Source organism: Lactuca serriola, chromosome 1 (assembly GCF_051521515.1).
Source record: "Lactuca serriola cultivar US96UC23 chromosome 1, Lser_US96UC23_V15, whole genome shotgun sequence".
Lineage (NCBI taxonomy): Eukaryota > Viridiplantae > Streptophyta > Magnoliopsida > Asterales > Asteraceae > Lactuca > Lactuca serriola.
The window spans coordinates 6,250,979-6,263,004 of NC_136408.1; the positions used below are offsets into that span (position 1 = coordinate 6,250,979).

Genomic DNA, 12,026 nt, shown 5'->3' on the forward strand with positions numbered 1-12,026 from the left:
AACTATTTATGTGCTTGTTCAGCTGCGTATATGAGTAGTTACACAAAACACCATTAATGGACACATGAAAAAGTTTAAAAATATATTACGAACAAAAAAGGTGATAATTCGGTAAAGCATTACATAAAAGGGGAAATATTAATGAAATAGATAAAACACAACAGAGGCGAAAGTTCCTTGATTGATAGATCGCGAGTAAAGGACAATCAGAAAGTAAAATCAGTATAATATTGAGTTGGTGAATTTTCAAATGATATTAGGATTTGTATTTGACTTTAAATGAAGTCAAGAACAATAAGGATATATAATTAGAAAAGTCAAAACATCGTAAAAGTCCAAATCAATATGCACGCAAGTTAGGTATTAACACGATAAGCTAAACGAGTTGGTAAAACTAGAAAAGCACATAATTTTCAAGGTTGATTTAGTCGAAGACCAGCCACCAGCAGACACTTTCTTAACGAGTACTATAAATATACATGAAAGAATCCATGCAAAGAGCATATACCCAATACAAAACTATCAACGTAATCAACTCCAATATTCATAGTACTCCCACAAACTTTTCCAAATACGTTTCGTTATACAAACACATCCATGAACATGCATGTTCTTTTCCTAGGGTTCTTAGTGATTCTTGGTTTCATCCAATCACAAGCAGCTTTGGTTCGATATACCTTCGTGGTAAACTTTGGTTCCCTAGCTATGATCAGATATATATATATATATATATATATATATATATATATATATATATATATATATATATATATATATATATATATATATATATATATATATATATATATATATATATATATAGGGCATTTTGGTTTTCTTTCTTATGGAGTGAATTACTGCAAATAACTTATTATCATACTTTTTTTGTTTTGCAGGTTCAAGAAACTAACTACACACGGCTATGCAGCACTAAAAAGATCTTGACAGTTAATGGACAATACCCTGGTCCGACCATTTCTGCTCGTAGAGGAGACACCGTTATCGTTGATGTTGTCAACCAAGCCTCCCAAAATATCACGATTCATTGGTACATGCATGTTTAATTATGTTACTAATTGCAAGTTGGTTTTATATGAATGATTTTTTGAATAATTAACATTATGAGTTGTATGTAATTGTATACAGGCATGGAGTGAAACTACCAAGATATCCATGGTCAGATGGGCCCGAGTTCATCACACAATGCCCAATTCAACCAGGTTCTCGTTTTAGCCAGAAGATTATCCTTTCCGATGAGGAAGGCACATTATGGTGGCACGCACACAGTGACTGGTCTCGAGCCACCGTACATGGTTTACTAGTCATCTCTCCCAAGATCGGAACTACTTTCCCGTTTCCTAAACCTCATGCAGAGGTTCCTGTCATCTTAGGTCTTTAATCTTTATCCCCAACTCTCCTTATATATGTATATAAATTAAATAATATGTCCTTCAATTTCTACGTTCGAAAATTTCGTACGTAAAGCATATTGAATCAATATTTGAACATGCATGCATGCATGCAGGCGAGTGGTGGAAAAATGATATACAGACAGTGATGGAAGACTTCTTACGTAGCGGGGGTGATCCAGCTATCTCTGATGCTCTAACAATTAATGGTCAACCTGGAGATCAATACAATTGCTCTGGTCCAGGTTCTTCCTTCGATTCTCATCTTTCATTGTACAAAGTTCAAATTTGTGATTAGCTAAAAGTATATATTAGCAAGATGTATTTTCTGATAGAATAATAATACTTACGGATTCGTAATATATACTTGAATGTTTCCAGAAACAACCAAAGTAAAAGTGGAACAAGGAAAGACTTACATGCTTCGAATGGTGAATGCCGCCATGAACAACATCATGTTCGTTGCAATTGCAAACCATCAAGTCACTGTCGTAGGAACTGATGGGGCCTACACCAAGCCAATGAAAACCAATTACGTGGCTATATCACCGGGACAAACCATAGACCTCTTGTTAGAAGCAAATCAACCCCGCAATCGCTATTATCTGGAAGCGAAGCTCTACAACAGCAACCCTCGAAGTCTCTTTGATAATACCACCACCACAGCCATCATCGAGTACATTAATGGGAACTACAACGCATCAGCCACACCTTTTTCACCTCTTCTTCCAACTTTTAACGACCGAAATGCATCTGCGAACTTTACTAGTAGCCTACGAAGTTTAGCAAGCAGTGCTCATCCAATTGACGTTCCACTTGAAATCACGAGAAAGCTACTCTATACCCTGTCGATTAACAGATTGCCTTGTGCTACGTGTGTGGGAAGGGATAACAGGTTTGCAGCAAGCATAAACAACATTACATTTGATACCCCAAGGACTTCGATTCTTGGAGCTTACTACCGTGGAATGAATGGTGTTTATGGCGACGACTTCCCTGATAATCCTCCTTTCATCTTCAACTACACATCGGATAGTTTGAATACTTCACTACAAACTCCAATGGATGGGACGGAGGTGAAAATTCTGAAATATAACGATACGGTGGAGCTTGTTTTCCAAGGAACAAATGTGGTTTCAGGGATAGATCATCCTATGCATTTGCATGGATATAGTTTCTATGTTGTTGGGTCTGGATTTGGTAACTTCGATAGACAACGAGATCCTCTCAATTATAACCTTGTTGATCCTCCTCTTCAGCAGACAATTGCTGTTCCTCAAAATGGCTGGACAGCCATTAGATTCCGCGCAAATAACCCTGGTAATTAGTCAATTTCCTTCTAGTTTTATAAATTGTTAGAAAAAAGAAAAAAGACAATTTCAAATTTCATTTCATTATATATTATTCTAATTAATCATGTTAACTAATATATTCATTTGATTATATACCTAAATTAATCTACAGGAGTTTGGTTCATGCATTGTCATTTCGAGCGTCATGTAAGTTGGGGGATGGAGATGGTATTCATAGTAAGGAATGGGAAGAGTGCAGACACAAGAATCTTGCCTCCACCACCGGATATGCCCAAGTGCTAGAAGACTTATTTATTTGTTGTCAAGATTATTATTTATCCCCAGTTTCTTTATCCTCTTTATTTATTTATTCTAAATAATAATCGGTGATATTCTTTAATTGTACGTTGTATATATATAATAAGTTGATTGATGAAGTAATTATCTATGTATTCATTATACGAATAAATAAAAGGTATTTACAAATTTATTGATGAATTTTTTGAGTAGTACTCGGTTCTTGAAATTGATTTTATACATTCATAGCGTAAATAATTATACTTTTTGTTCAGTTGTTCTTTGGGTTTGGTGTTTTTTGTTCAAGAAATTGGTCCTTTTTTTTGTTTCTCATGTTTTTTGTACTTGAGAAAATAGTTTTGTCATGTTTTTCAAAGGTTGAACAATTAATTTCAGGTAAAATGAGGAATATAATCTCAGCTAATTACGATATATAAGCTAGTAATAAATACTCACTTTCACAATAAACTAGCTAGTAAATACTTTCACAAATAAATATGTTACAAACCACATTATCGAAATCGGTAACTAATTTCGCCAATATTGACATACATGCATGATAAATAAAACAGAAAATTAAGTCAACCCTTTAATAACAAGAATGACATTTTTGCCCTCTCAATTCTTTATTTAGTTTCTTGTTTATCGTTGAAAAGAGAGTACTTTATTTTACGCGGACCCCTCACAAAAGCTTACATCATTTCAGAAGCTCCATTCCTTGGAATGACTTTTGCACATAGCGGTTGCTTCATTTCACATGAGAGCTTCAGCTCCTCAGTTAGGTCAACAGGACGACCCATGTCTTGAACCCACTCAAATTGATAAACCAACTTAGCCACCCACTCGCTAACCGTAACCATGCCAAGGCTCATGCCAGGGCAAACCCTACGGCCTGCTCCAAAAGGTGCCAGCCTAAGGTCATTACCCCTTACGTCAACATTAGAACCACCTGCAGAAATTAAGAACCTCTCGGGCTCAAACGTGAAAGGGTGATCCCATACGTCAGAATTATGGGTGATTGACCACATGTTGACCATGGCAGTTGTGTTAGCTGGAATAACCATACCATTGCTAAGATGGACGTCTGATGTAGAAAGACGAGCCCAGGATAGGAGAGGGCCAGGTGGGTGAAGACGGAGGGTCTCTTTAATAACAGCTTGAAGGTAGGGAAGCTTGGTTATATCTGCATAATCATTATTGGTGCTTTTGTTTCCCATAAAGCTGTCAATTTCAAATCGAAGCTTGGATTGAATGCCTTGATTTAGCGTTAATTCAGCCATGACCCATTCGGTTAGAAGAGCAATTGTATCAGTGCCTCGAAATACCATTTCCTAAATAAAAAATTCAAGTAGAGAGATGATAAATTGCTGTTCCAGAAAAAGCACATGATCTATTCAAATCAATGCCTTGTAGCTAGCACATGATAACCATAATATTTGGTAATATATAACATACAACTTCATCTTAATTAAAGTGGTGATATGTACTAGTAACTAGTTGATCAGTATGACAAACGATTGAGAAATGAGAATTATAACAAATTAATGTGTCTTCATTTATAATTAGTTAATTATATAGTTAATTACATTCAAGTACGTAAAAGATATATTCGATGTAAACAACTAAACATTAAATATGATGAAAAATATTTTTTTCTATAAAAATATGAAAAGTTTTAATATACAAAATATTTGTGGTACGTAACTAATTGATTGTGACGTACATAAATCTTTATTAACGGCAATATTTGGTCGGCAAAACGGATCTAGAAAATAATTTTTTATTAAATCTTTTACACATAAAAATGTTTCTATCGGAAGACATTCTCTTAAAGCTTAAAAAAGCATGATTTGTCTACGATAACCGAAACACACGTATATGACCGGGCCTTCAATATTTTTCTAGCGTTTTTTTTTCCTTTTTCCCACGTAGAGGGTATACAAAATTAATTTATTATCTTCGTTGTTGGCAAACAACATGTAGTCTTATTTCAAAGGTCAACTAGAAAAAAGAACACCCATAACTTTCTAGCTTATAGTCTTGAAATCCACATACAATTAATAATTTAATAGAATGATCATAAATTCAGTTATATCCAAGTTAAACAATAAAGTCATTGCCAAATATGTAGTATTTTGTTTAAGTTTATACTTGGAAGATTTATGAAGATGATTTACATCCACAATTAATTGAATTAAATTTTATAGAGTTTAATGATTTTTATATCATCATTTCATTTTTCATATAATTTTAACATTTTCTCTAATAATTAATGCATTCAACTCTAAAAAAATATAAAGCTAGATCACTTATTTTGTAATGCTTTTCTAAATAAAAAGGTTTTTTTTTTTTTTGTATTAAAACTAATTAAGTTGTCATAAACCCCATATATATTAAACAATCAACATATCATATATATTTAATTATTAGAGTGTAAACTAGACAATCTATCTCTTTCAATTGTTCTGGTACTAAACAATGCATTACCAATATATATGTAGAAATTAAGACATTTATTTATAAAAGACCGGACACAACACGAAAAGATAAATTGCTTTTATGTAACAAAGGGCTTATATAGCAAACATTTAGGATTATAATAGTGTTTAGTGTTTTGGTCTTTCTACAAAAATAGTTTTATGCATGTAATTCCAAGGAATTCCATTCTAACGAATTGAACCTATGTATATATAAAAAGGAAGAGATACTAACCCATAGAATGGCCACCATATCATCCTCACTAAGGTTGTCTTGGCCATCTAAAGAGAGCAAAACATCAACGAAGTCTGAATCGTCTAGGAGATTCACTGAGCCTCTGAGTTTGTGTTCATTTATTATCTTCTTGATGAATTTCTTGACCTGGGGAACAAGAGCCATGCATCGTTCCTTGATGTGAAATGGGTCATAAAAGTAGTTCAACCAAGGCAAATGATCAGACCAGTTGAATGCACCTAAAAGCTCAAATCCTTCTCTTACCATCTCCTGTAGCTCCATTGATTCATCAACATCCCCAACTTTGTTGTAGCTTTTGCCAAAAACAATTTCCATTATGTTGTTCAAAGAAGCAGCTTGCAAGTGCTTTCTTAATACAACAAATCCATGAAACGATTGTTCCGTAGTAATATCATTTAGCATGGAGGTGCATTCCAGGCTGCGTGCAGGTTCATGGGCGGAAATTTTCCTGGGAGCAAAGAGATGAGATGAGGCAATTTTTCTCAAGAGCCTCCAGTAGGTTCCATTGGGTGCAAACCCAATAGCTTTGTTAAACATAAGTAACCTCGCCGACTGCTTAATAGGACGGTTGGCAAAGTGTTGGGAGGTCAAGATTTCACGAGCGGTTTGTGGGTCTGAGGCTACCACAGTAGGGGTGGACCCTAAGCTGATAGCCATGAGCTGGGATGCTGCTTGGCTAGTTTGAGCCATGGATGCAAGGGTTCGATGAGGCAAGCCATGAGCCAAACCAAGCAAGCTGCCAAAGATTGGAAGTCCTTTGGGACTTGGAATGGAAACAAAGCCAATACAGTTGCGGCCCCTTTTCCATGCTGGACCTCCAGGACATGACAAAGTCCACGTCAGAACTCCAAGCGTTATAAATGTTATTACTGCATACAATAGTAGTGTACTGGTGTTCAAGTTATAAGATTCAAACATGGCAAGGAGAGTATTACCCCTCAAACTGATCATGTCTTCATGAAGAAAAGAGCTTATGGTCGTTGCCATGAAGAATGGGAGGAAGTGTGTATGGAAGTTCAGGTTTTGTGGTATGGGATGATGTTCGATAGAATGATGGTTGTTTAAATAGAAGCATGTTGTGAATTAGGAAGCAATATTATTGTTAATTTTGAGAAGTACTATAAGATTTCCTAGATTATCTAAAAAGCTAGTGAGCAACCCATTGTGCTTTCGTGGGTATTACTTCTTAAGAAAGTTATATACCAATAAATGTGGATCCAATCAAAACCTTGATTTCATGGCCACGTAAATTATTTTTTATTAATTAGTAAATTGGGTACTTAATATCATGTACCACAAAGATTTCACTTAGAAAAAAACAAATATATACTGGTCTAGGAAAAAGCACCGTAAACACCAAATCATACCTGCTGTTTGTTAATAAAGTCTTGCTTGTTAGGAAAAAAAAAAAAACAAATCGTATCAAAACACTGCAAAATGAAAAAATAAATCCCAATCCAGGCTTCCACACTTCAAATGTCATTCTCAAAAATGAATAAGCTTAAAATGTGTATTGCTATTCCGACCAATATATATATATATATATATATATATATATATATATATATATATATATATATTCAAATGAAAACAATTTTTATTTGAAGAACAAACGAGAACAAAATTGTCTCCAAGGTGACAATTTTGTGAGTAACTCAAAATGGAGAAGCAAGGATGATGGATTAAAAAAGACACCGGGGTATTATAGTAAATACTCACCCAACTCCCACCCATTATACCTGTTTTGTTTATGTCGTCTCATTTTCACGTCGGACCACCACAAGACCATCGGACCTCCGACGAACCACCCGGTTTCCGATTTCATCCAAACACAAGGAACTCATCGTTCACGATATTAGCCATAAGTCCCAATTGACAACATAATTCGTTGGTTTTTCTCGGAGCATATGAGAATCCCTAAATCATCATGAGTTTGCTATCACTTCATCTAGATCAGAGTACAAAGATCGATTGAACCATGTATGCTTATTACTTGATGAAATGGTTTAATTTTGTTCGAATTAAGGATAAAACTATAATGAATTGGTTTGATTTATTCAGATTTTTCTTAACTGGTTCCTATTGTTATTGTTGTTTTATTACTCTTTCATTTGAGGTAATTACCTTCTATCTCGTTTCAGTTAATCTCGTAGACATTGTGACATCTTATAGATTTTTTATGAACACCAAGTGTTCGATGAAATACCTCAATGAAAAAACCTCAACAAATAAATCAAGAACAAGGTGGTGTATTTATTGTTGTAGTCGGTATGTGCTTGTCGATGGCTTTTTTCTGAAATAGCATCATTTTGATGTCTTTGTTTAATTTGTCTCTGTTTTTTTACTTTTTTATTGGACTTTATTTCCCTAAACATTTTTAATAACTTGAATGTTTGGTTGTTGAGATTATAAAATATATTTTATAATCTTGCATAGTTTCCCCAAACATATTTTGTTGTCTTTGTTTAATTTGCCTCTACATAGGACTCATTTTTCCTTCCAAGAGGTGACTTAAAGAGCTTAATGGTTAAGTTGGCAACTTAACCCTAATAAGTGTAAAAGTGGTAATTTATGTTAAAATCCTTAACTTTGAACCCTCCTTAAGCCAAACATTAAGACCCTTAGGTTAAATTGAATTCCACATTTTAAAAGCCTAATAAGTAACCAACTATCATATAAAAAGTGATAAACTTAAGGCTTAACCATTAAGCCCTTAATAGAACACCAAAAGTGATTATAAAGCTATTATGATCAATTTTCCAAAATCTGTCCTCCAACTTCTAAAATTCGTGCAAGTAAATAAGAATACCTAAAAATCATGAGACTTAGTTTTCTATAGATCTTAGTGTGTCTACTTTCTCCAAACTTTCAATCACATTTCAAAATTCCAAATCCTTGAGGGGCAAGATTGGCAATTTTCTCAGGATGGTCCATGTTGTCACCAATTTCATTTTCGCATTCTTGATTCAATAATTGTTTTTTCCACTTTAATCATATGTGATTAAATACATTTAATCAGATGTGACTATGTTTTTCTAATCACATATGATTTTATTTGGAGAAAACGAGTCTTGTCTATATAAATCACACATGATTAGCTACATACAATCACATGTGATTATATACATGATAACAAATATTGAATCAAGAACGCGAAAACAAATCTTTATCCACATTAATCATATATGATTTAATACATCTAATCACATGTAATTATATGAATCTAATCATATATAATTTATGTGGACACAATTCATTTTTGCTTTGTTGATTCAATAGTTGTTCTCATGTATTTTATCACATGCGATTATATGTATAATCACATGTGATTAAGTACAGGAGCACAACTATTGAATCGAGAAAGCAAAAATGAATTTTGTCCACCTCAAATCATATGTGATTATATACATATAATCACATATGATTAAATACACAAAAGCAATTATTCAATCAAAACCAAAAAAATAAATATTGTCTACATAAATTATATTTGATTAAAGACATATAATCACATGTGATTATATGTATCCAATCACATATGATTTATGTGGATAAGATTCATTATCGCATTCTCGATTCGGTAATTGTTCTTTGTCAACTTTAATTATATGTGATTAAATACATCTAATCACATGTTAGTATATATATATATATATATATATATATATATATATATATATATATATATATATATATATCTAATCACATATGATTTATATTGACAAAAAATGATGTCTATATAAATCATATGTGATTAGATACATATAATCACATACGATTATATACACAAGAACAACTATTGAATCGAAAACACGAAGATAAATATTATCCGCATATATCATATGTGATTAAATGTATATAATCACATGTGATTATATGTATCTAATCACATAGAATTTATGTGGAAAATATTCTTTTTCGTATTCTCGGTCCAGTTGTTGTTCTTGTATATTTAATTACATGAGATTATATATATCTAATCAGATGTGATTTATATGGACTATATTTGTTTTTGCATTCTCATTCAATAGTTGTTCTTGTACATTTAGTCACATATGATTTATGTACATAATATTTATTTTCACATTTTCGATTCAAATTTTCTTTTTCCACATTAATCATATGTGATTAAATAGATACAATCATATATGATATAATATATGAGAAAAAATATTAAATCAAAAATGTGAAAACAAATATTATCAATATTAATCATATTTGATTTGATACATATATTCACATATGATTACTAGCTATTGAATCCAGAAAGAAATAACGAATTTTGTCTACATAAATCATATGTGATTCGGTACATATAATCACTTGTGATTATATGTATTTAATCACATATGATTTATGTGGACAATATTCATTTTTGTCTTCTTAATTCAATAGTTGGTCTCGTGTATTTAATCACATATAATTTATATGTAAAAGAATTGTTTCTACGTTCTTGATTCAATAAATCATAAGTGATGAAATATACATATACATATATATATATATATATATATATATATGTATATATATATAATCACATGTAATTATATACATGAGAACAACTATTGAATCAAGAACATTAAAACAAATTTGTGTCCACATTAACCATATGTGAGTAAATAATTATAATCACATGTGATTAAATATATGAGAAAATTTATTAAAACAAAAACTCAAAAATGAATATTATTCATATAAATCATATGTGATTGGATACATATAATCACATGATTATATGTATCTAATCATATATGAATAAACTTGACAAAAAAAATTATTATTGAATCGAGAACGTGATAATGACATATATGATTAAATATATCTAATCACATTTGATTAAATATATCTAATCACGTGTGATTATATGTATATAATCACATGATTTATATGGACAAAAAGAATATTTTCCATATAAATCATATGTGATTAGATACACATAATCATATGTGATTATATAAACATAATCACGTGTGGTGGTGATGGGTAGTGGTGGTATGTAGTGATGTTCGGTGGTGGTAGGTGGTAGGTAGTGGTGGTGGTGGAGGGTGGTAGGGGGTGACATGTGTGGGTGGTGGGTGATGGTAGGGATGGTGATTATAGTGGGTGGAAGGTGGAGGTGGCGTGTGGTGGTGATGGGTGGTGGAGACGGGTGATGGTGATAAGTAGTGCTGGTGGTGGCGGGTGGTGGTGATGTATGGAGGTTTTAGTGGGTGATGGGTGGGGTAGTGGTGGCGGGTGGTTGTGATAGGTGATAAAAGTGGGTGGTAGTCGATGGTTTTGGTAGGTGGTGGGTGGGGATGATGGTGGCGAGTGGTGGTGATGGGTGGTGGTGGTCGGTGGCGATAGGGTGGTTGGTGGTGGGGGCGGGTGGTAGTGGTGGTGATGGGTGGTGGTGGGGAGTGGTGGTGAAGGGTGGTGGGTAGTGGTTTGTGATGGGTTATGGGCATAACTACATCCTATGTGATCATGCAACCCTAATTGCTTTGGATCTAGTTTTTCGCTAGTTGAACATGCAATTGAATACTAACGCAATAAACCCTAGATCTAGCATACAATTTTCGAAAATCATATAACAAAAGGGTTTTGATGATTATCGTACTTGTTATGTAGTAATAACAAGAGCTCCTTGTTGATCCTTGGCTCTTGAAAGCTTAGTGCCTCAAATGTTGCACCTCTAATGGTTCACAAAAACCAGTAGCAAAACGAAGAGAGATTAGAAGAGGAATGCACTAAGAATTTCGGCTAGGGTTCTCTGTATGCAATAATTGGCCCAAAATCCCAAGTCTAGGGGTTCCTTGTATAGCTAAGAGTTGCTAGGGTTTCTGTAGGAAACCTTAATTTCCTGCTTAAGGCTTAAGCAACCAATGGACCTCCTACTAAGAAGCCTTGGACAAAATCTATAGGGCTTTCTTATAGAATTTCTTTTACTCCCAATTAAGGAGTCCATTAGCTCAGCTTCACAACTATTAATGAGTTGCAAAACAGCCCCTCTTCTTTAATCAGTTCCTTTAATCCAAAAATTAATTCCAAATTTATTTCTGATTAAATACTAATTAAATAACATGATTACTAATTAATATATTATTTTCACAATACATTAATAATTCAATTTATTATTCCAAATAATAAATTCAACCTTTTTCTCTAAAAGTCATCTTGTCAAGTTGCTAAGGTGAAGGCAACCCCCTCTTCTTTAATCATTTCCTTTAATCCCAAAATTAATTTCAAATTTATTTTTGATTAAATACTAATTAAATAACATGATTACTAATTAATATATTATTGTCATAATACA

At 33.1% G+C, this 12,026-nt stretch overlaps 2 protein-coding genes across 3 annotated transcripts; one reads left to right on the forward strand and one right to left on the reverse strand.

Annotated features, from left to right (window-relative positions):
* The first annotated feature begins 521 nt into the window (after positions 1-521).
* LOC145089978 (laccase-14-like) lies at positions 522-3,184 on the forward strand. Of its 2 annotated transcripts, none has more exons than XM_079028359.1 (6): positions 522-684; positions 897-1,048; positions 1,147-1,391; positions 1,526-1,654; positions 1,791-2,729; positions 2,874-3,184. In XM_079028359.1, exons 1-6 carry the CDS (start codon positions 598-600, stop codon positions 3,002-3,004), a joined length of 1,683 nt encoding a protein of 560 aa, XP_078884485.1. In that variant the 5' UTR covers positions 522-597; the 3' UTR covers positions 3,005-3,184. The 2 variants fall into 2 exon arrangements, with proteins under 2 accessions (XP_078884485.1, XP_078884521.1); XM_079028395.1 differs by having other exon boundaries at positions 1,526-1,648.
* Positions 3,185-3,454: 270 nt separating this feature from the next.
* CYP78A7 (cytochrome P450, family 78, subfamily A, polypeptide 7) lies at positions 3,455-6,776 on the reverse strand. The gene is made up of 2 exons (XM_079028444.1): positions 5,711-6,776; positions 3,455-4,329 (listed from the first exon to the last, which is right to left on the reverse strand). Exons 1-2 carry the CDS (start codon positions 6,716-6,718, stop codon positions 3,691-3,693), a joined length of 1,647 nt encoding a protein of 548 aa, XP_078884570.1. The 5' UTR covers positions 6,719-6,776; the 3' UTR covers positions 3,455-3,690.
* Positions 6,777-12,026: the final 5,250 nt, after the last annotated feature.